This window comes from Ascidia mentula, chromosome 1, assembly GCF_947561715.1.
Source record: "Ascidia mentula chromosome 1, kaAscMent1.1, whole genome shotgun sequence".
NCBI classification, from domain to species: domain Eukaryota; kingdom Metazoa; phylum Chordata; class Ascidiacea; order Phlebobranchia; family Ascidiidae; genus Ascidia; species Ascidia mentula.
The window spans coordinates 27,095,270-27,119,871 of NC_138566.1; the positions used below are offsets into that span (position 1 = coordinate 27,095,270).

Genomic DNA, 24,602 nt, shown 5'->3' on the forward strand with positions numbered 1-24,602 from the left:
ACCGGATGCTGTTTGCACATTGTAACAAAGCTATGTGAGCCCCTTTTTATTTCGCCTGGCTAATGTTTTATAAAGCAAGCTTACTGAATGATGTGTTCAGTGGATGGATGTACGAGATGGTTCGTGTATTTTCTTTGACTGTTTTTTGCTTCTCTGGACAGGACTAAATGGCTGTTCCTGGAACACTGAACTGTAATATTAACTTTTGGTGAAATTGTTTGATTTAAATCCTCAAGGGCATTATGTTTAAGAAAAAAATCTGTTGCTTTCACAGGGTTAGGACTTTTGTACAGGTAACATTTAGGAATAATTTGGGATTAAGCAACTGCTTTACAAAAATACACCGAAAAAGCTGTACAGCCTGTTGCGTTATCTGCTGCCATCTCAAACATGACAGTTTTGAACAAGGAAGATGCAGTGTCAGAACACTCAGATGCTACGAGTTGTTCACAAGAGACAATTCAAATCGTTGTATGTCCGGCCACTGGGGGTCAGTTTGAAATAGATATTGGATCCAATGACAGCATCGATGAACTTCTCAAGAAAATTTCAAGGCATCTCCAAACACCTCGTGAAAGATTGAAAGTTTTGTTCAAGGAAAAGTAAGTGCCATGTTATTTACAACACCAAATCACTGATAACTACCAAATGACATAATGGCAGTCTCTTGGCTTTTGGATAATTGTAGGAAAAAGTATTGGAGTAAAAGATCGCACATGTTTTGAATAAACTATTTATGAATTAACTATTTTGTGGCAGGGTACTTGTGTCTGGGACAATAGCTGAGCACAACATACAAAGTGGGAACAGAGTAACCTTGCTACCCGCTATTGAAAGTGGATTTTCTGTGAGTTTATCAATTTGAAAGAATTACAACATTAACTTAAAAGCTGTCAGTCACATTAAATGTGAGTATGGCCAAAGTATCAGCCCTTTTAATAGGTAGCCTGTTAGAAACAAACATTTGAATGTAATGCCACGACCATTGATCGTGATGGCAGCAGGAAATATCCTGCTGGCTTCTTTTGCTTGAGGGAATTGTTCATTTTCGCGTGGCCCCTGATCAGAATGATGCAAAACGGTTCGTGCCCTGGCGTCACCACCATTTCATGCTCGGGATGGGCTTTAACTTAATAAAGACTGACCACTAAGCGTGACTAACTGCCAACCGTGCAACCGACAGTTTATGAATGACTGACTGACGGCAGACGAACGGACCCGCAGTGGCATGATGTGATGACGCAGGCAATTCGGTGATACTGCTCCAAGAAACACAATTCATTAGTGAAGCATTGTTACTTAACAAGGCGGTCGCTAGTTTGAGGTATAAGGCCCAGAGCGTCAATCAGCATTGACGAATAAAAAGCTCGACGAACAATTGCCCCGATTAATGGTTTTAAGAACAGTACTTCTAACCCTCCCATCTAACAACGGGTCGTGGTAATCGGCTTCCCGTTAAGAACGTGTACCACAAACAGCCCCCAGTGTTTTAGGAAGGCCCAATTAACGTCCTGCTCCCATTTTCGGCGGCTGCTCGCTTGTTGACGTCACCAATTAAACGGCCGGGCCCTGTTTTAACGCCGTGATTCCAACGTGTGACGTTCACAGTCGAATAATATCCTCGTAGATTCGAAGCAATGATTTTTACAGCGATAACTGAAAAAAGTGGTGTTACCAAGGCAACAGGTGGTGTGAGTTTGCTTGTGAAGAAAAGAAGTGTTGGTTTTGTGTCATTTGTTTCCGTCACAACATTCAGTTATTTTCATATTGTGGTCACTTCTGCGTCAACATATTTCACGAAACCCATTTCTTTTTATTTCAGTCGACCGTCCAGGGAACACAGCAATCTATAATCCAAGCCATCGAAAGTCTTTCTGATGTTCAGGTAAGCAGCAATTCTCTCGGCTTAAACACTTGAAAAAGGCCAGGCACAGCTTGGTACAGTGGTTAGTCGCCATTGTAAAAATGAGCGCTGGGATTTTTTCTATGTTCCAGTGAGTGAGCCAAGCCGGCCGTTATGCGATATCGTTCGATTTTCAGTTCGGGATTGTCGAACCAAAAAGCTTCGCCCAATTCCCAAGCGCTTGATTGGTTTTAGAGAGAGCGAGTGAAAATGGAGTGCTGGGCCCGCTTTTGGAGCGTCGCAATTGGAGCGTGTGAACATACGTCTGTTCTACTGGGCGTGGGACAATGTACAGGACTTCGCTTTATTGCCAATCTCCATTGGATTTCACGTTTCGTTTGCCAGTCCAGTCCCCGCTTATGTTCAGTGGGTTGGGTTCTGATACCTCGCGTAGCCGAAATGTTCGCGATTCGTTTACATTCCTGGGCATGGAAGGACCAACCTTATACAAACATCCGCTGGTTCCAACCCAAGGGACGCGAGAGGCTCGCGAACGCACAGCGCTTTCGTTTTATTGGCAACTGAATAATTTAGTACCAGGCCAGACTTGCGGATCCTTTTTTGAAAGATTTTCTGCCCTGGTTTGTAAATTTTTTCCAAACTTAATCCTTGCATGGTTTGTCCATTGCGCGATCAATAAGTTTCAAAAACCCACATAGGAAGGCAGACTTTTACGGACGAACTACAGGCTGTTCGTTGGACGTTTGGCGACTTTACAGAGGAAAAGGAATTTGTCGTTCGTCGTTTTTACGTCATTCAAAGTCGTCAAAGTCAGATTCGCATCCTTTTCAACCGCTCGCGTCCTGTCACGGTCACAAGTCTTCCAAGCGAGTTTGTCGACCCGGGAAGTAGGTACAGGTCAATGTGTGAATCGCATTACACGCGTCATAAGTCCTTGCCCAGGTTTCCCTGCGCAATCCCAACTGTCAAAGTTCGCTCTCCGGCCGACCCGAAAACTCCAGCAAAATTTTATTTGGTTCTCTGAGTTTTCACAAGACTCGATAAGACTTTCAAAGGTTTAGATTACAACCGAACACACCTTTCTCTACTGGAGGCGTTGTCTGGTGTTAACGCCCAAGGCGCATCAAACGTTGTGTCTTCAGTCTGCTTTGCACTTCTACGTGCTCGGAATTTACCGACGGTCGATAGTTTCCAGTCGTAGCTGGAGGTTGTGAGCGACCGTGATATGCATGTTCAAACTCCCACCCCATGCTGCTCACCGTACAAATGTTTAAGTTCAGTTTCACGGGGAGACCCAACCTCGCATGTTGGTCTGCGTTCCACCCCGTGGTGTTCGCCGATAGCTTTGTGTTCCACTTAACTCTCCGCTTGGCACCAATCCCACCATCTCATGTCAGTGTCAAAACCACTTTCAAGAGAAAACTGGTCGATGGGATTTCAACTGTTGGGGCCTAAGATTTAATGCGGGGATGTTATAACGCGTGATGTAACGTACGGCAGCATATTTGCTATGTGATTTCCTTGTGTAACCTCTGTTTGCTGATAATTCTAAGCTCATTAACTGCGTGTTGTAATGTATTCTGTGCCTGTAAGCCCAGCCCAGTCACGCTATTCATGGGATATGTAAGGCGGTCACTGAAGGGTCAGTGGAGTCGGGCGGCAGCAGAATTCTCGTGTTTTGATCAACGGCTCGTCAGCGCCCAGGAAAGGGTCGGGTTTCGCCGTCCATTATTGCGCTATTAAAAAATTTTGCACTAGTCCGTCGCCCTGCATTATTAATTAGCAAGCTTGAAACTCGCAGTGACCGAAATTGTGGAGATTGTAATGGCGCGAAAAAATCGCTGCCGAAGCCGCAGTTACTGATCGCGCTGCGCAGAAGTGCCGGAAACCATCTTCAGTAGGACGTCTGCGCTCGTCGCCACAACCTGCTTATCTCTTGCACGGCTTCGTCGCTCGTCCAACCGTTGCCTGCGCTCTGTCCCCGTGGAGAAGATTAGTCGCACGAAACGGGGGGAAATTTGATCTTGCTGCTGGTTCGTTACCTGTCCTCATGCCCACTGCACTGCACTGTACAACGGCCAGCAGTTTCCTTATAATCACAACCCCCCTTCCCCTGTATTGTGTATTCACCGCTCTGGTCCATGTTAACCTCGAGGAAACGGAAATCGACAGCAGAGTTTGGTGGTTGTGATGACAGCTTCGCGCTGTTCGGGTCTTCGGTGTTTGTGACGACAAGATGTCGCCTCCCCTCTGTCGGTTGAAACTTACCTCGAAACCGTCGTCGTTCGTCGTCTGCCCCCGGGCATTTACTCAGCAGCCTGACGCCCACTTCACTGCCGGGAAGCGTGACCACCCAACCGTAACCGGTTTTCAAGCTTCCACACCCAGCTTGGCTTCCCGGTGGAGGTTTGCTTCACAAAGCCCGTGCAGAGTGCCAATGTCCTGAGTCATACCCGCCCAGTGTCGGGTTGCACGCACCGCTCATCCGCCGAACAACCGTTCCAGGTTCGTCTGTGGGAGTCGCCGAACTTCTGCGAAAACATTCGTGCGATCCGAGTGTTCGGGTGATGGCTCGCCGAGCAACTGCGCGGTACAGAGTTGAGTGGATTCGATCTTCTGTTTGCTTAAAACCCGGGTTCGATGCCGTGCGGTTGCTGATTGTTTTCTCACCGACCAACACTGCAGTGAGGATTGTTTGCCGGTTGACGAATCGATAACTAGAGGCAGTAACAGCAGAACGCTGACAGCGACAGACGCTTTTACCAGTAGAACTATGCAGTAGCGCGCGCGTTCCCATTGTTCAACAGCAATTCCTTACGCCTTGTTGAGCTTCGCGATCGAACAGAGAGAACCTCGAGCGCACGAATATCAAATTTTCTTTTTTCAAAGGTTTTTTTCTCACGCTGGTTTCCCAGACCTCGCTTGAAAGGCGACGACTTCCATTGAATCAAAAGAAAAGAGGTGAATTCTCTAGAAAAGCCGTTTTTTGTGATTTTCCCAACTTCGAGTGTCGGTGTTTTCAAACTTCCGAATTCCTACAACTTGCCATGATCAAGGGACCGTGATATCAACCACCTTCCATTGAGTTTGTCCGGTTGGAAACAACCAGTGGCTGTGAATTTATTTATTTCACGCTCAGTTGAGTTTTCCTGGGAGACCGCAGTTGTCATTCGGATGCCCCACCCCAAGTTGTGGTTAATAGGAACGGATGGCGGTTTCGTCCGGTTTAAACCGGTTCCAACCCCTGATTTATTACAGCCTGGACCAGATGTGTTGGGGTTCCACGGTTATTACGCTTGAAACAATAAAGTCAGAATGAACCCACTTAATGACACAAAACTTTCCATTTGGTTCCAATCATGTTCGGTCGAAGAAGCGATTATTTTAACTAGGAAAGGTTCCTTAATAGTCGCCCAACCACTGGCTTCGGTCAAATGTTCAGTGCGATCGTGTTTGTTCGTCTGCTCGTTGAGTCAGGCCCGCACCCCCGGGCTCGCCTCTTAATGTATGGTTTGCTTTACAAAATGGATCCGCGGCGTTGAATGAATCATCGCCGTCCGCTTGAAACCCTTGAGCGAATGAAAAGTTCAACAATGGAGGTCTCCGCTTGCTTTCAATGGAAGTTCGTTGCACCCTTTGAGTGCCGCCAACAGTGGGAGTTACTGCATTGAAACACCGGAGAAACCGTGGCCATTTACAAGTATTGAGTGCTTGCAAACCCGGTCCGTGCACAATGGAACCACAACGGCTGTTCGCTCGTTGAAACATAGCAGTGGAATTATACTTGAATCACGAGCGGTCGGTTGGCGTTTTTCGCATTTCAAGCCGAGGTCATCCCCGCTTGGTCTGCCTGGCGTGGGGAAGCCAAACTTTACGCCACTCGTCACCGCAGCGCCGCGTTCTTTGTGACGTCACAACTCCTCTTTGTATCTTTGTGGCGCGCCGGAATGTGGTTTATTTTTCTTTGCGTTCGGCGATCGCGAGGATCGCGTTATGGTGCCTACTTCAGAATGCGAAAGGCTCCGCTTGGCTGAACAGCCTCCGCTTAAAGCTCTCGACCTACTTTGAAGGCACCCTCAGCTGGCATAAAGCGTGTTGCCAAGCATGACGTGCCCGAAACACTCCCACCCCTCCCAGTCACACACAAGAAATTGCTTATTTCCACCTCACACAACCCCTACATTGTTACCAGGAAGCTCTCACTTGTCCAATTGGAACAATCGCATTCGTTTAAAACCGCGATCACCAAAAGGTTTTCGCGGCGAGTAACGCGCTTGGTTAAATATTCTTGCGCCCAATAGATATCTGGTGCGTCGCGTCTCCCTCCGCCACATCAAGCGGGGCCGACAGCGTCGCGTTTCGGCGCTTCTTCAGCGTTTGTAAATAATTGCGATGCGGAGGTCGATGCCGGTTCTTTTGTTCCAACACCCACGTCCATTCCTCCGCCTGACTGCGGTTTAATTCACGTCCCATGAGCGTGGGTGTTCACTGCGTACATTCAGTCGGGAGCACAGAACGCACAGGGTTTAAGTGAGCTCCATACGGGGGTCACCGTACACAGGGTTGTTAACCTTCTTTCAGTCGGAGCACGTTTTGCAAGCCTTTATTTTATACCAAGATCGACTGAGTTTTAAACCATGTCGACACCCAATAGTTGCCAACAAAGAAACCAGCGCTGACACGTTTATATGGAATAAGTGGCTTCGTTTTTTCCACCCGATGCTTGCCATGGTTGGTTCGCGGCCCGTCACTGCTCAACTTTCAGTCTCGACTGTTTCCTGTTGCCCAAACCACGCGCCGACCGTTTCCAAGCGGCTCAAAGCACAAAGAGAGCCCAACGCGACGCTGTGCCTGTTTCTAATTGAGAACGCTCGGCGTCCCACGCGAGGAAGGAGGTATTTGTTGACGCTTGGGGGATTCGAATGCTCTGTTTGGCGAGGGACGAATCCAAACTGTTCCCACGTGTGTTGTAGGGAGGAATAACGACAGCGACAGGCGGGGTTGGTGTTCAATCGATCGCACAATCGAACAGCGCGATGGGGGCGCATTGTGTGGGAAGCTGTAAAATGGGTGCAGTGCAGCGAGCACGGTTAAAATTGTAACGGTGCTAAATGATGGCCCTTCAATTGCTGTAAGTTGTTGCTAATGGTTCCATTTCACTCATTGAACTTAAGAATTGACAACTGGACTAAATCCGGGGAAGTTGTTCGCGTAAATCTTCCACCTCCCTGCATGATTTCTTCCTGGAAAACCTTCACCTGCGTCCGACCCCTTGATATTATCGACATCGAAGAAGTAAACAACTTGTAAACGTAATACGCGAGGTTCCAAGTGCGTCATCTCCACAGCTTCGACATATCCTTGCCGCCAATTAAAAACAAGGCGACTGGCGAACAGGTGGAGTGGATCGCCCGTGTGGTCTCCTTTCATTCACAACATCGATTCCGGGGTTAATTGCAATCGATGTGCGCATATGCAGAATGTTGCTTGCTTTGTGTTCGTGTCAGCGGGCGGCTGTGGGCCTGTGTGGGCATCGAGCAACCACCTGCCTCATGCAGTCCTGTATCAGCTCTGTGTGAAGTATCGAACTTCCGAGGTTGTAAGGGACGGGGTTTCTGTGTTTTCGTTGTTACTCGAGCTGCTTAATTGGGATTGCGCATAAGTTGTTCTCCCTTCTGTCGCGTGACGCAGGCCAGCCGTGGGTTAATGAGCAAACCGTGTTGAGTTTCTGCATACAGATGCTTGGTTTTGGATTGCTTGATCAGTCCAAGCGTCATATCGTAATATTGCACATCGATACGACAAACATGATCCGTTGTGTTTAAAGCTGACGTTATTCAGGCCAAATAACAGCTTGAATGCGTCCACCATAAAATTTTAAGTGAAGCCACAACAAACAAAATAAAACGGGCACAAAATGGTCGGGAACACCTTAGATTCGAGATCAAATCGATTCCCGGACATAACTACGTCTTAAACCTGTTTTCCACCTGAAAATAATTTGATTTCAATAAAAAAAAATCCCGACCTGTGCTGACTACGTTATTTTCACGCAGATTGATGACTTTCTATCCGGGAGATCCCCTCTTACCCTCGCTCTGCGTGTGGGTGATCACATGATGTTCGTTCAGCTCCAGTTGGAACAATCGGTCGCCACCACTGTCGCATCCACATCCCAGACTCCTCCGGCTCCCCGCAATCCTGCTCAAGGTGGGTTGTTGTCTTGGCAACGATATCTTTCGTTTGTATCGTCCTCGAACTTTTTCAATCTGTACTTTCTCCCATCATATTCTTTCGGTAGATCGTGTTTGTTTGAGTGATGTTTGAGCCAAGGTTTCTGTGGTGTTGATTTTACCTGGGGGCCATTGTTCGCTTACAGCTTACGCCTTCCTTAAATGGCAAAGCAAGATAAAATCCAGTTCTAAATGCAAGAGCCGAGCATGCAAATGTACTCGGTGCATTGATGTATGCATATAACCCCCCGGGTTTCTCACAACCGGACTCAAGGCAGTTCCGTATCTTGTTTATTTTCGTCCCACATATTTAACGAAGGTAAAAAACCCGCCTCATGGACTCGGTTGGTCCCGCACACAAACTTAGTGATAATATCATGGCTGTACCGAACCAACCAAATCCCATGTATTCCATTGTTTGCATCCCGAGTAATGAATGGAGATTATGCACATTTTCCATCCTATGGTTAACTCACCAAGACGCACAACCTTTACAAAGCACTGACCGAGACGTTATCTTTCCAGTGTCTGGTGGTAATCGCTCCCACCGCAGTCACCGGCACCGTACAACCTTGTGCAACCAACTATCACCTTTCCCGCCTCACTGCCTCGTTACGCCCACAAGTGGAGCTGTGGACGCACTTCCTGCAAGGTAAGAATCATTTCTCAATCTGTGCTCTCATATATTGCATGGGATTTCTATTCACATTGTCATCGCCTGACCTTTTGGTATTTTGATTTATTCGGACATTGCAACGGATCCAAGTCGTTTTACACTTAACTACTGGACTATAATATGTATAAGGTACCTGCAGGTATCCAGGCCCGGTTAAAGAATATATTAACTCGGAATAAACGGGTCCCATAGTTTGCAATTTGCTATTGGCAGTGGACTGTTATCTCCATCACCTTATATTTACATCAATATATATTTCCGTTCTGTTTGAATCGTGTTAACATACAGTGCAATGTGTGTAACCGGTTGTATGAACTCGCTCAACGTGTTCTACGTGTGATCAAATATGAAATGTCATAAAGCTGTGTTGGCCGGGCGCGGAAATCAGATAGATTTGTTCGGAAGTGGCACATGTACATTTGCCCGTTGTATCTAACGTAACATACTGCTCTTAAAATGTTCATTAATTTCCACCAGGTAGCACTTATGATATTTTATTCGTACAAAAATGTCCTTGTTTGTTGTGTGTGAGCGGTAGATGCAGTCTGGTACACACATAAACGTCCTCACGCACACCGCTATTGTTTGCACACTGTGTTATTGTATTTACTGTAAACGTCGGTATATAAGAACGACCTACAAATGGTAAGCAGTCTTCCAACCACAGAAATACAGCAAACAAACCAGCAAGGAAACAAGCGTAACCGTTAAAGCCGCTAGCATGGCAGGAACGTCTTCATTTAAACCTGTATAAAAACCATAGATCAAGCGGGCGTAGAGGACGGATGGTGGTTGAATGGAGGTTATAGCATTAAGAATGAGGTTAATAATGTCAACAAAAAGCTCCCCACGCATTTCGTGTCTGGGACGGAATTATGAACAACTCTCAGAAGCCTGTATTTCTTTCAAATGTGATTTAAAACCACTTCAGGCACAATACTGATGTCGCCAATTTGTTTTTTTAGTTCCTTTCACCCTCAAACATCATCCGGGATTGTACCGAGTTCTGCACCCAAACCTCACACCACAACAACACCTGACTTCATGGCACCCGGCTCACCGGAGGGTCCTCAGCAGTCAGTCTCTGCCGTCGGCGGTCCCACTACCGGGCTGCTGTACAAGTCAACAGCTACAAGCCCGACCAGCCTGCAACCTGCCCAACTTCCACGTAACATATCACGTGAGAAGTTGACTCACTTGGATAAGTTGGTGTCGGCGTACTCGTCTCTCGGAGCCTCCTCCAGCACCACCAGCAGTGAACCTCCGGCACAGAAATCGTCACCGGAAACCGGTAGTGACGTCAGTTCTTCCAAAAACCCAAGCAACGAATCTAAACCGAACGCAAAGCAGCAGCCTCAGGGCCAACAACAGGGCACAGTAAAGAGAATTTCAACAACAAGCGGGAAAATAACATCTGGAGTCGGATCGTTGTCCCACAACGGATCACCAATGTCAGGTAAAGACATCACGCTTGTTGCAAGTTCAACGGTTTAACCAGAACTTTGCAACGAAGCGACTTGTGAAGCATTCGTCATGTCTTTAGATGTTAATTTCACAGTGTAACAAACAGTTGATCAAAAGTGCACCTGTATTATATAGGGTCCACAAATGCCCAACTAAATGTTGATATATTTACATGCTATGTGCATCCTTCCACTAACAGACCAGGCCCGTACGTTAGAACCGACAGCAGATACAGCTTATATCCCATGCAAGATGTCACACGCTTCCCCATTAAGTAGAAAACCCGATTGATCTGCGCTTCACATTCGCGTTGTTCCTCTTCTCCCAACTTCACCAAAGGCGCCTTTCCCTTCTCTCAAGCCTCCCGCGCATCTTATCAACCGATCTGTGCCCCGTGCAAAACTCAAAATAATCCACGTAGACGTCACGAACTTTATCTCCTAACCCTGTCTCGTTGTCTTTTGACATTTTATGAAAACCTTGGACCTTTTACTTTTTGCTTTGTTTTACTTTGAGTTGCATGAGTGTGAACGTACATTTACGTAACAAGTTAAAGGACATGAACTTTATTGGTACTGCAGACAGATGGCCACTGCTTCGCCCTATAAGGTCTCATCAGTGCAGCTCGGTGTGACTCTAGAATGTTTACATTTATTACGAAACAATGCAAAGCCCGATTGTTTTACCCCAAATTCCATTTCTATCGTCTCTTTTCCAGGCACACGGGTTGTTCGTCAAATGCAGCGACTCCGCCGTCTTTGTGGTTCTCATCAGCAGTGCGTGGCTTACAGCAGCCCCGAGCTCGCATCTGAGATCTCCTCCATCGTCCACGCTGCCAAACATCACTCCTCATCATCCTCTTCGTCATCAAGCTCCTCTTCTGATGGAGGGTCGAGCCACCACCGTCGCAGTGGAAAGGTGAGGGTTATGCTAAACCAGTTTCAGAATCAGAATTTGCGTCTCATGGCATCCTCTGTTGTTTGGTCCTGGTATCCAGCGTGAATGTTTTCGGCACAGTTTATATTTTCAATGCAAACTTGGTGGAGTTCCATGTGTGATGTGGGCGCCATATCTTCCTATCAGAGAAACATCCTCACCCTCTCTTTGTAACCTCCGTCAACTTGTGTACAATAAATTAATGCGCCTACCTTGCAAAAACTCCCCGAGCGGGAAACGGCGTGACGTCACATCCATTGTCTCGTCACAAAGCGGATTGTTATCACGCCGCCTGCCGGAGGGAAACGTGTGCCGTGAACGACCCATTGACGTCACTCCCCATTTTGTGACGTGATTGTTTGTGGTTTGCAGGGTTCAACCCGGGATCGTTCGCGACCTTCGTCATCGGTGACGTCATCTTCCGGGGCAGCCCCCCGATCGACCAACCCCCCACCCACTGGGGCATGCATAGATAGTTTCACCACCCACGGACCTGGAATATTCTCGGGAACATTTTCTGGTTAGTTTCCTGTTTTATATTTGGTTGAAATCGCGGCTTAAACAGGGAGATGTGGCCTGGAGTTGCTGGGGAGTAGTTAAACAAACAAGACGTGCACTTTTCACAAAACTGTGTTTTATAAGTTTGGTAATATTCTCGTGGTAGTTGAGGTAGCTGGCATCACCCATAACCAAAAACACGGTTTGGAAATGAGTAAGTTCGATTCATCCCGTATGTTATTGTTGTTGCCAACACCGAAGCTTGCAAATCGTTCCGCCGCCGAATAACAAACTTTTTCCGCTTCTTTTGTTTACAATCGAACTGTTTATGTTTTTTTATCATCACCGTTTGTTGCGTCACAGTAGCCATTGTTTTTGTTGCTTGCATTCAAATTGCCTACCAGCCATGTTAAGCAAAGTGAAATGTTGCAAAAGTATTGTTTTTGGACGTAAAACAGCAAATGAAGTTTCGGGAATAGATTTCAAAACATGTTGGATGTTTTAATTTTGGGCATTTTTGTTGTGCCTTGCGGAAAAAGTTTTTTTTTGCACAATTTCATTAACTCGCAAACTGTACCTGGATTTGATTTGCCATCAAGTGATTTGAACACGGGGCCCACATAAGGTTGTACAACTTCCTGAAACACTTCTCACTGGGAAACCAAAGTGGTCCAGGGCCGACTGACTGATTGCACTGATATCCACGGTTAGACCCCTCATTTTTTTTGCCCGAACCAGAAGGAATGTTCGGGCCAGGGCAGCGCGCGAAGCTCGCGAATTGTTGAAATTCTTTCGAAACCACAGGTCGGTTAGCGTTCTCGCGAAGAGCTGTTCGTAAAGGTTGAACACCGACGGTTCGTGTTGTGGTGGCGCTGCTTGGCCTTTATTTAAGCCAGACTGACTCACTTTATCGCCGCGCGCTTGTTATGCAGTAAACCGTAAAGTGGAAATGGCAGTTTTGCTGATCCGGGCCACTGTAACCTTTACCTACCTGTTGTTTTGCGCGCAACCTTACCAAAAATTCATAGCTCGGAAAATCGGCATTTACTCCAAACGTAACTGACTTCATATCAGCTTTCATATTGATCTTGTTGCCGAAATATTTTCGTCTTATTCACAAAACCGCTCCGTTCGTGTCAAGGTTTAAACACATTTCATTTATCAACGCATCGATATTTTGCCCAACCTCGAAATCCTCCCAAAACCCAACTAACTACTCACTTGTTATTTTCCGTTTCCTAATTTTCACCCCGAGAAATTTGCCAGATGACTCGCCGAGCGACCCAGAAATAGAATCCCTCAGTCAATATTTATAAATGCCACAGTCGACTCGCTCTATGGCTCGAGGCGCGACCTTTTTAAGTGACGTAAGTGGCTTTGGTACGTCACTAGACCTGGGCCTTGATCTTATTTTCTAACCCTTGCTCACAACCTTGTCAGTCGCGTTCGCGTTTTCGTGTTCCTGGCTTCTGTTCAGTCACAAACACCTCATGTTATATGTTTAGGATTTCTATTGTGTGTTCAAACAAACTCCTGCATTCAGTTAGTAAACTTTAACGTATGTTTCTGTATCAAGTAAAACGCCCGGAGATTTTTGTGTTTTGTTTGAGAATTAATGTGTGTTCATGTGCGGAAACCGTGCGCGGTTTGTTTTTATCACAGCCATATTCATCCGCCGAGGTATGTTTTCATAAGATATTTATGAGCAAGCGGACGTCGACAATTTGACGAAACAAAAACAAAAACGTTGCCCACACGGTCCCCCCCCCCACATCAACTCCTCTCCGCTTTTTACCCAGATATCGGGGAATACCCATCACGTATATCTTTGTAATGACGTCATTCCTCTTACCGCAGGATCCTTGCATCCCAACATACAAGACAAAGAGGGAAGACCGAAGCGGGATCCCCAGACGATCCTCCAAATACTCACCGACCTCCTCAGCGCCACAAACCAGTACCAAGTAAGTGCACGTGGGCGTTTTATATTGGATGTAATTGGAATCACAAATACAACCGCCCCCCATGTAACCTTTGACTCTACGTTGGTGACAATTGGATGAAATACTCGCCCCCAGAATGTTTGTAAGAAGCAGAGTTGTGAAGTGCCGTGAAAGGGTTAATATAAGTACAAGCAATTTGGAATTTTAAAAATATATGAATTGTGTAAGCTGCGGACAGATGACCACTGTTTTGTCCTAATATAAGGTCTCATCAGTGCAGCTTGGTGTGCGTTAATCTTGCCCGGTTAATATATGGGTTTAAAGAAACGCGGTAACGTTTTCCGGTAAACGTTACGGTGGCTGATTACGACCTGGCGAGCATGCGCGGCTTGATAAGCTCGTCACGCTACCGTAAACACGAGGTTGCTGTGTGTCACGACCATTTCTAAACAACTTATTCGTTTCCGCGTTAAGCCAGAGCTCATCTAAACCATCGGGTGAGGTTGTAAAAGAGTCAGCCACGGGCCGGAGTTATATATTTTGTTGAGATCACTTCACGAAAGTCGTAACTTTCTTTCTCTGCTAAGAAGAAGGTCGTGCTGATCTGTTTAGTTAAAGTCGCCTCGCGCGGCCTCGGGCTTTGAATTTTTGTTGGCGTTTGTTTGTGACTCATCGGGTCTCAAACTTTGGTTTAAGCTCGAACCTGTCATGACACGAATACGTGTGACAATAATTCTTATCTCTGCATTTCGTCGCGTTGTGTGCGATCCGATTTTGAATCAACCTGGAAAATTTGGGCTTTGGGCTAAACACGATTTGACACCGACGACGTTTTACGCTTGAGGTTAAAATATCTCATTTAAATATAAGTGAAAAAATGGACTTTTTGTGTCAGTTGTAGTTGTTTGATGGGAAAACTTGCCTTCCTCATCTTAAACCGTTTTTTTTTGTGCAGGGTCAGTCGGGCAACATAGGAATGCTCCCCCAATTGCTCCGTGATCACTTCGCAAAACAACAGAGCAGCGGGGCTTCCCCTTCACCACCCCCTACAACGTCATCAAATGATAGGGTAAGTCCCCCTTGCTGTGAATTTGATATAATTGCCTGCGTGCACTGTTATCGCTTGGCATAAAAGGGTTTGCAAACCACTGGTTTTGTCCCCATGTATTCACTGCACACCCCAGGGTTTCCTGCACACTTTGTAAATCCTGTGTATTTTATGTAGGAACAACGAACAAACCGGAACCAGCGCGTCCGACATCAACCTTACCACCATCACCACCACCATCCCTACCAACACCAACCACGTCATAACCCACAACACCAACCACTGCCCCAGCAACAACGCGTACCATCCTACCCCCCTGCATACACCCCTTACCTGGGGATTCCCCAATCCTACGCCACGTATGGACCCATGGGGGGGCTTGACCCAGCCGCTGTGTACCAACACTACAACCGGAGCCAAGAAGATGGGTCCATGGGGGTTCCTCAGGGGGCACACACCCACCGAAGCTCCCGTAAATGCTCCCACCGTCGCGAGGAGGGGCCAAAGCAGGGTAAAGCGTCTGCCCCAAGCCGGGGAAACCCCCTGTGTTACTGCTTCCAGTCTGGCCCGACGAGCAGACGTGCGAGCAAACAGGCTCCGAGCATAAACGGTGAGTTGACACATCTGATGCAACAGCGCTGTTCCGTGTCGCATTTCTGCTGCTTTGCTTGAAAAAAATTGTTCGGTGCCGCAGAATAATCCCCAAACTCTGTAAAAATTTTGAATCTGACGTCATCTTGGTTTTGCCATTTTCCGTTCAGCGAAAATCAAGCAATGTGTAAGATGTCACTGAAAAACCGTCCCGTTAGCCGTACAGCATTTCGTGCGCCCAGAGTTTAAACTGAGCTGAGTGAGTGATATTAGTGTACGGGCCAGGAGCCAGCCCAAGCGCGTGTCGGTTCCGTGGCCCATCCATCCCCGTTCGTGATCGGGTTTTCGGATTGTCGTGTCAGACATGCCATGGCGCCTACGATGGCGTAAGGCGATATCTCCTCTTCCCTGGCGTGCACGCACGATTTGTTTCAAATTTTGTCAAGACTTTTGTCAGTTGTAGCAGTAAATCCGCCCGTTTATCTCGTAACAATCGGTCGCACGTGAGTTCCATTCAACCGCAAGTTTGTGACAATCCTTCCCTTGTTTCCATGCAGTTTCCCGCCTCATGCAACTGCACCAGGAAAACTTCACAACCAGAGAAAAAATGCGACAGCTCACAGAGAAAATGCAACAACGCAGATTGCGTCGCCAAATGCGACGCGACGCCTGTGGCCCCTACAAGCGTGGATCCGGGCCCTCGATGGAACCTGCCGGATCCGAGGCCCGAGAAAAAATGAGCGAGATGAGCTCTGGGGCGCCTAATAGTGGCCGCGGTGGCGATGAACGCGCTAGCCTGGAGGTGAGCATGTTGTGGAATGACTGGACTGGTGTTGGGAACCTGATTTGTTATTTCCTTGGATAAATATTTGCTGGTTTCGATTTAATGAAGACCTTCTGTTGGTTACGTTAAATATCAGTTGTGTTTGTTGAAATACTGGAAGTATTTGTTTCCCAAGAATGCAACCTTCCTGGTCCGGACCAGTAGGATACCGATTTGAAATAGAATTCGAATTCTCACACGAGATTTTTTCGTTCAGGTTCAGCTCGACGACCTTCGCCAATTCGCCGAAGACAGGAAGGCAGAAGTCACGCACGAGTCGCCAGAAACCGTCACTGTGTAATTACGACGTCACAATCGACGCCGTCGCCCCGAGCGTGTCACGCTTTGATACGTTCCGAGCACCTCCTTTGCCGCTTGCGCGTTACCGGTAGTGACCTCACAAAGGGATGAAAGGCGGAAACTTTTTCGACGCGCGCGTTCTGTTGCTCGCGATGTTATTTGTCTGTAGGTCTTTTGTGTAGTTTGTGTTCAACTCTCGCACAGCATTCGTCTAACTTTGTAGATTTCATGATTTTTTTCATCCCACGTACTTTTGTGTTTCTGCTGTTTGGAGCGCGCACTTTGTGAGCGACATCTAGTGTACACGAGGCATTGTTTGCGCCACCTAGTGAGTGGCGGTAGTATTGTCGCCTCATGTTATCGCTTTGCCATAGAAATGTGCGCAGCCAACCGCTTTCTGAATGATTGTGAAAGCGTAACAGCTGATTTCACTGCGATGTCATCCAGCCATACATAAACATCGCTCTTTGCCCGCATCTGGTTGGGCGTTCAACCTAAACCACTACCTCTGCAGTTTGCAATTGTGTTGCTCCCACTCGCTTATTTGCTCATTCTCCTCACGCATGCCACCTATTGAGAACGCCCCAAGCATTCTCCCAGCTTCGTACGTTATAAGGCCAACCGCCATGCCTCACCACCTATCTGTCAGCCAACCGCCGTGCGCCATTTGAATTACAGCGTCTTGCTTGTAACTGGTCTTTCTACGAGAACTTCTGCGCTAAATTTCACTTTTAGCTTTCCACACTTGACAGCTTTTTTGTCTTCAACGGCATCGTGTCCGTTGCATTATCCAGCGCAACACCAGCGCCACCGTGCGTTCATTTAGTCAATTCTCCGCTCCCGCCCGATTAGCGGCTGCAGTTTTTGCACCAGCGGCAATTCTGCGGCGAAACTTGGGCTTCTTTTTTTCTCCTTGTGTTGCTTTCGCTTCTTCTCACTTCGCCTCGCTTTTGTGCGCAATTTTACTGCGCGTAACTCGGCATGTCGGTTGTAAGATATTTCCACCTGTTGAATTGTGAATAAACGTCACTCCTCGAAACCATGCGTTGTCTCTGATCGGTCTCGGCGAGAAAGAAAAATACGGGAGAAGAACAACGGAAAAGAATGATGTGAATATTTGAACACGCCCTGGAAGTCTCCGAAAATACCTTGCACAGTAGCATAAGATGTCGATTTTTTTGCAGTAAATCGATTCTTACAGAGTCACAAACTCACATTATTTTGCCAAGTGTTGGAATCGAAACAAAAAACATCACAAGATTCGAATGAAAATCGTTCGTAACTTGGAGAAAACCAGCACAGTGGTTACGTCACCAGTTTGGCAGAGAAGAAAGGCAGTTTTCATTCTTTTTTTTAATCTTGCCCCGAATAACCTCCCCCACCCCCCCCTAACCACTTCCACGACGCCGCGATGATCAATTATTCACGACGCGGTCGATCTTCTAAAACCAACAACCTGCAAAAAATTCCTAAAAGCAAGCATTTATTAACAATTCCACGGTAGAAGCATTTTGACGGCGATTAAAATTTGACGCCGGCAATGAGGGGGCCGTCGTTTTCAACGAATCCAACCTTCTCTTCGCTTCAATTACAACAATTAAACGTCGAGATTTTCTGCTGATTCGATCGCCCTGTGGCAGTTTGGCGCCGCTGAGTCGCCCTACGTGTGGTAAATTATTGCTCCTGGGTTTAACGTCAGTTCTTCTGTTCTGAGAACTGAAAATGCCGCTGAAACAACTTTACAAAGTAGCGATGCGGACTGGATTGAAGAAGTGAAGCAGAATTAAAAATCCAGACGACGAAATTGGAAAATGACAGGAGAATAAAAGAACAGCCTTGCATTGTCCGGTATTTGATGCCCCGACTCTACCAACTTATTAATGCTGCGATTAGTATTTCCGTTTATCTCTTGCGTCAGTTGCAAAAAAAAACACATAAAAGTAAATGCGTCCAACACACTTCGAACGCCGCATTCTAAAATCAATTTCCAAATCTCAAAGCGTATTTTTTCTGGCTGAGGATTTCCAAAGTTAATTTGGTTCGGGTCGTTTTTACTTTGAAGGTCGAAAAGGTCGAAGAATTAGATCGATTGTAATTAAAGAAGTAACATCAGTATTGCGCAACCCTCATTAGGGGGCGCGCACCCAGGTTTTATGTTAAAACTTACTATTGGTTTGTCACGTTCTGTCGCTTCTACGACTACAAACCACTACAATTACACGCCACGTGTCCCGTTGTTAGTTGAACCGAATTTAAACGCTGTCGGCCTCTACGCCCTAAAATCATTAACAAGTGCGGTTTAAATATCACCCGATAATCGAGGTGTTGCGCCATTGCAATTAACTCACCGTGTTTGCCTTCGCCGTGACTTAGCGCCAAGATACCGCGTGTCAACTCCACAACGCTGTGATTGCTGAATCGCCCGGTTTTTGCGTAGCCGCCGTCAAGACGCCATACCTGCCAATTATCCACCGGTGTTTTCCAAACTAGGTACCACCAAAACCTTCCAAAGTTGTTTCCACAGCACTTACCTCCAGTAGAGGTAACACAACATGTACACCATCATAACCGCACCCTATGTTTTCCCAGTTAAAGTTGGAGTAGTTGTGAGCTCTGTATGCGACCGACTGCTTATTATTTGCTGAATTGTGGGCGTCTGCTGGTACCTGAACGCAAAAAAACAGTCCATTACAGGCATTGCTTTCGTCAATTCTCAGGTGAATTTGCTTTAAATAAATGCTCAGGGGTCTTATCTTGCGATTCGGAAGAGAATGGAGTTTGAAAATCAACAAAGCATTTAAAATTCCGTCCAATGTCCTTCAAATTTACTCAATACCAAGTTTACACCCAAAAAACAAATTTCATCAACAAGTCCAACGTCAAGCGTCTTTCAGCAAGTGCCCGCAACACAAGGCGTTGATTTAACTTTCGTCGCAAAGTCGCAAAAATTCCTGGTTGGTTGTCATTGATTTGGTTCAAGGAGAAGTGTTTTGTGTGAAATTGTGTTGCAATACACTAGTTAGCATGCGATGAAGGAAGCCTGCTTATAAGTGAACTGTAAGTTGCAAAAAGGAGATATAAGATGTAAGAGATCCTGATTCAACTTTATAATATACTGCATTGGAAAGCAACCGGTTGAGGGAGGCAGTTAATTACTGATATCTGGTAGTTTGGTTCGCAGCATTTTGCAAAAATAGTCAATTAATCGTGTTTTAATGTGTACGTTAGGTGGCGCCAATGCTCCACGGATTAAACTCTGATTGCCATTGAGACGCGAGCAAGTCAACACAGACTGAAGCAAGTCAACAAAGTAAAACTAACCACTGTCTGTTACATTAAACAACTTAATCGAGTTGACACCCTCTGAGTATCAAATTGACTGAAAGTTTCAAATAATCTGGATTGCCAGTTTGCGACTGCAAGATTGGCCAATACATAGAAAACTGTCAGAAAACCGGTTTTATGCAAATTTCAAGTCCGTTTCTTTGATGTTTCCATAGGAAAACAAACATACACTGATATTTCGGGCGATATTTCAGCTTTCGATGACTCTGTGTATTTTCTCAACCAGCAGCAAGTAGGGGAAGTTTATTTGGATGTTTTTGGATTGGAGCTTAATGAAAGAAGCAATGCATGGGGAAGAAAGCTTTACTTGCGAGGGAAAATCGACAAGAAAAGTGGCACCCAGAGCGATATTATGTAGTAAAAACAGAAAGTACTTTCGACGGCTCTCCGTGTGCGGTTTGGGCGCTAGTCTGTAAAAACAAAAGGACTGTTTTGAGGCAAAACAGCAGGGCGCCGTTTATTCAGTGTTCCAGTCCATGTATCAACATTTGTTCTTCCCTAAACTAATCCAACCGCCCTAATAGCTCCACTGTGTGATCAACAAGGGCTTATGACATTAAAACCAACCCTGTCTTTCCACAAAACTTAAGCGTGAACCGAAAATGTGGTTACACTTAACACACAAAACATGAATGTAGCAACATTTCCAGTCGAATGGGGACAATTAAGACGTGCCGCGTCGCCATGGATACGTCACGGTTGATCGCTTCCGTCAACAAAACAGTTGCGTTGTGTGTGGTGGTTTTAGTCGGGAGCGGCGTTGTGCCTTTTGTAAAGGGATCCGTTTCAAATCCCTGTTGACATTTTACGACACACAGCTACTCACAGGTGCTTATAAAGTTGGACCAGTAGCTCTTGTATGCTGCAAAGTGCGTATGTATTCAGAATTTAAGAGCCATCAGCACTTCATCGGCACTTTTATGGAAATACTTTTGCTTTGAACAGCTTTTTAGTAAGAAAGGTGACGTTGCGTTTAACAGTATATGATATATTGACAAACTCCTCTACATATGTCAGTACCTTTTTTACCAGATTGTTGTACGGCATTATTCGTCATAAGGTCTATTGTTATTTCACAATTAATTGCCAGATAAACTGTACTGTAGCAGAAGTGAGCACCACAGTTTAATTTTAAGCTTGAATCAAAACCTGCTGACAAAGCACTCATGGCCCCACAAACTGGCGAACCAGTTCCTCCAGGCAGTGACCAGAACGCCTTAAGTACCCTACGAGAAAATGAAAGACCTGTTTGGTCGAGAGGCGGTACATTTGTAAGAAGACCGCCTTTGAGACATTATATTCCCAAACACCCATTTTACTACACCAGTCATGAATTGTTTGGTAAGTGTGGAAAGTTTACTTGAAATGTGTAAAATTATCGACCAATTGATCGTGCGGTTTTGCTCTATCCTTTGGGTGGCCCCAAAACTTACCTTACTGTTTGTGGATAACAAAATACCAAACTTTACTCGTTAAAGGTAACGTAGACTTTTTGCAAAAGTTGAAGGACAAATTCCTCCTTTATATCTATCCATCAATGTAGTAGAGCTAGGCTATATGCTACGGTATTAGAAACCGTCAACTGCATCTTTACTATTCAGATACACAGAACAAAACACGAGTAAGCAGCGAAGAAGAGACGAAAAAGTTCGTGTCTTCTACTGCTGCTGCCCAGGAAGATGCAGCTAGACGAGCATTCTCCGCACCTGTAAGTAGAGCCTCGAAAATCCGCTCTCCAGTTCGAACCTCAAGACAGAAAGAAATTCTCACGTCTCGTCCCAAAACGGTTTGTGGACTAAAATATCATGGATGCATCTATAAGGATTTTTTTTTGCCAATAATTTATAAAGATTTAAGTTTGGCGACCAAAAGACAAACGATTACAAGTTCTTGATAGCTTATTTTATAAGATTATTACAATTCCATATGTGCATGATCTACCAACAATAGGTGGCGAACATATCATTATATAAATTTGCTATAAGAAATATTCTAAATGGCGTCGACCACATCCTCAAAAGCAGTTTCTTAAATCATCGCCTAAACAAGATGTTTCTTCAGAGTGGAAGTTCGTTAAGGCGTGAGAATTTGGTGAAATTCGACAAACCGGAAGCGGTTCCATGGTTGAGTACCCCCGTACCCGGTATGCGAACCATAGAAATCTACGACATGTACCGCCGGGCGGCGCTAGATCGCAAAAATACAAACGTTTATCACGTGACGTCGGGTTTGCTGCCAAAGTACATGGGTTACGTACCAGGTGAGGACATAACTGTGAGCTTGGAAGGCCAGCATAGGCATGACGTCATTCTTAAAACGTTACTAAGGTTTAAACTGAAATAAATAGACATTTATTCTTTGAGTAACTTCATTTTATACTCTTTTTCCTAATGAATGCATTGTCAAGTTATGCTAAATGGGTATACACCATGTAAATACTGTAATTGGAAAGGAACAAAAAGTGTGTATTTTCGTTTGGTGATAAGTAATATATCTTTATTATGTGGATAAGTTCTATGAGAAAAAATAAATTTGTTGTTATATTTACATTCGAAAAAAACTGGATACCAAGTTTTTGTTGGTCATTCAAGCCTGTTGTTGATTCCGACACCAATTCAAAGAGTTCTGCCTATATTAAGTTATACACCGGTATTTTGTGTGTATGCTCGTGCATGTTCATTAAGGTGTATGGATGTATTGGATGTGCATCGCTAGGCAATAATTTAACTCCATCTGTTTCGCAGGCTTGAAATTCCGGTACGGTTCCCCGTTTGGAATGCTGACGTACAACGCCAAAGAGGTGGGGGTAGAACGAAGCGCCACTTGGGGGGGTGCAGTTTCATTATTCTGACGTGAACTCGATCGACCTCTTGGCCCACATGGCCCTCACGGCGTCCCGGGGACCGCCTTTTTTGCGGTTTCATTTATACACAGCTCAGTGTTATAATACATTGCTTCCTTCACCCCTTGCGCGCACAACCGACTGAGGGCATTGGATTGGCGTAACGCGATATGACAATCTAGATCTACGGTTTCGATCAGCAAATCCTGCACAGTTGCATAACCTTTAGGTGAATCGGATCGTATTTTCGGCCGATTGCCACAAAAACATCAGACATGCTTGGGTTGTGCAAAGTTTTCAGTAAAGTTTCTAGTTTTTTTTTCTTCTTTTTTCATCAAATAATTTCATGGGGGTTTTAATGAAAGATTCGTTTAACAATTCCACCAATATACTCTCTACTTTACGTACTTTGAGTTAAGAACGGAACCTTCTTTGTGAAATTCACCATGACATGGGGTGACATCGGGCAGCAGTCCTCGTATTTTGTTCGATAAGTTGTATTATCGCCTCAAGTAACTTTCCCATACTTCCCTGCTTGAATCACCAAACTCGACCCAAACCTTAAACGTTCAAACAATCAAGTGTTGCAAAAATAATTTATTGTCAGTGATCTTGCATAGCGTGTGAACAAACAACTGTGTTATTCGATGTCGTCACCGTTTCCCACGCTTTCCGAAAAACTTCTTCGACCCGCCGGCGCCACCAAACGGTCGTTTTGTCTTGGTGTTTCTGCCTTTTTCTGTGGTTGTTAAGTCACCAACAGCGTCGAACTTTTTATGGAGAAAATCGTGAAGCTGTGACGAAAATATCGAAATATTTGTTGCAAACCCAGACAATTTACGTAGTCAGCCACTAGGTGGCATACTGTTAATTGTTTTTTCTGTCGTTAGACTTTTCCATAAATATATTCGTCTCATCGTGCCTGTTATACTTATATTATACTTTTAAAATCATTATATTTATCCTGTACTGTTTTTTACTACTAACTTAAATGTTAAGGTTCCACTAATACACTGGTAATTAAAGAAAATGTTAAAAAAATGTGTTGTTACAAAGCAATGCAGCGTAGTCTACACAGAATTTGCGGTCGTTTTTTTTTAAAAAAAAATATATATATTTTTTTTTTTCTACACGACAATTTTGAGTGTCGAACGTAACAATATGGATTACTTGATATTAAATGTTTGCTGACTCACCATTGTATTGATTAGTCACAATACCAATTTACGAAATGACAGACTTCGGATTAGAAAGAAAATCGGAAAGCAATCTTATCGTGTTTAATGAAAGGTGAGGAAAGTATTTACAGCTTTCAAATTGCCAAGAAAGTATTTTCAAAGCAAATGAAGAAGACATGGAAAATGTTTATGATAATTATGGTGTTTGCTCACGTAATCAATGGGATTTCAAACTTTTTTTACTGCTTTTCCTTTTTTCATTTTGATTCAAAATTCTGTATTCCTCTGGATGTCGTGACTTGACTCAGGATTCGATATTGAGAGACGGAAAGTCTTAATTCGAGATTTCCTGACCACCAGCAAGCAATGGAGGTATAAGATATAATTGGTACAACGGTCAGACATGTAATAATATCTTAAATAAAAAAGTAATGGTTCGAGCCATACTGGCAAAAGAGGTCAAAGTAAAGAAGTGTCGAAATTAAAAAAAATGTAGATTGCTGGTTTACGAGATGTTGAGTTTGATCCCGCGTAAATCCTATCCGTGTAACAAACAATGGTCGATCAAATTTGAGAGTTAAAGTTGAAGCTGTTGTCGTGCAACGGGAAGTGTTTGCAAGTCTCGTAAATCCTGAACGTTTTCAGTCGCAAGCTAAAAGGAAAGGCTTAAATAATATTCGCACCCAAAAGGGATTAAATGTGGGCTTACGTTATCAAGAAAACATACAAATAAACACCATTATGCATGTTTCTGGGCTTTATATTCTTCTTTGAGCGTTAGCAAATTTTTTAACTTGCGTAATATTGTTATACAACTAACAATAAAACCGCTTGCCATTACAACAACGTGACCACTAAAAA

General features: G+C 45.0%; 2 protein-coding genes across 3 annotated transcripts; both read left to right on the plus strand.

The window, feature by feature from the left end:
* The first annotated feature begins 278 nt into the window (after positions 1-278).
* On the plus strand, positions 279-17,415 carry LOC145898362 (uncharacterized). The gene is made up of 13 exons (XM_082986794.1): positions 279-602; positions 760-847; positions 1,823-1,885; positions 7,921-8,074; positions 8,623-8,749; positions 9,739-10,229; positions 10,956-11,155; positions 11,546-11,693; positions 13,529-13,635; positions 14,570-14,683; positions 14,840-15,272; positions 15,811-16,055; positions 16,294-17,415. Exons 1-13 carry the CDS (start codon positions 391-393, stop codon positions 16,375-16,377), a joined length of 2,466 nt encoding a protein of 821 aa, XP_082842920.1. The 5' UTR covers positions 279-390; the 3' UTR covers positions 16,378-17,415.
* A 3,199-nt stretch (positions 17,416-20,614) lies between these two features.
* On the plus strand, positions 20,615-23,666 carry LOC145908333 (uncharacterized). Of its 2 annotated transcripts, none has more exons than XM_082995602.1 (5): positions 20,615-20,673; positions 20,858-21,062; positions 21,323-21,507; positions 21,783-21,981; positions 22,466-23,666. In XM_082995602.1, the coding sequence occupies exons 2-5, from the start codon at positions 20,888-20,890 to the stop codon at positions 22,570-22,572; spliced, it is 666 nt and encodes a 221-aa protein (XP_082851728.1). In that variant the 5' UTR covers positions 20,615-20,673; positions 20,858-20,887; the 3' UTR covers positions 22,573-23,666. The 2 variants fall into 2 exon arrangements, with proteins under 2 accessions (XP_082851728.1, XP_082851719.1); XM_082995593.1 differs by having other exon boundaries at positions 20,616-20,682.
* The last annotated feature ends 936 nt before the right edge of the window (positions 23,667-24,602 follow it).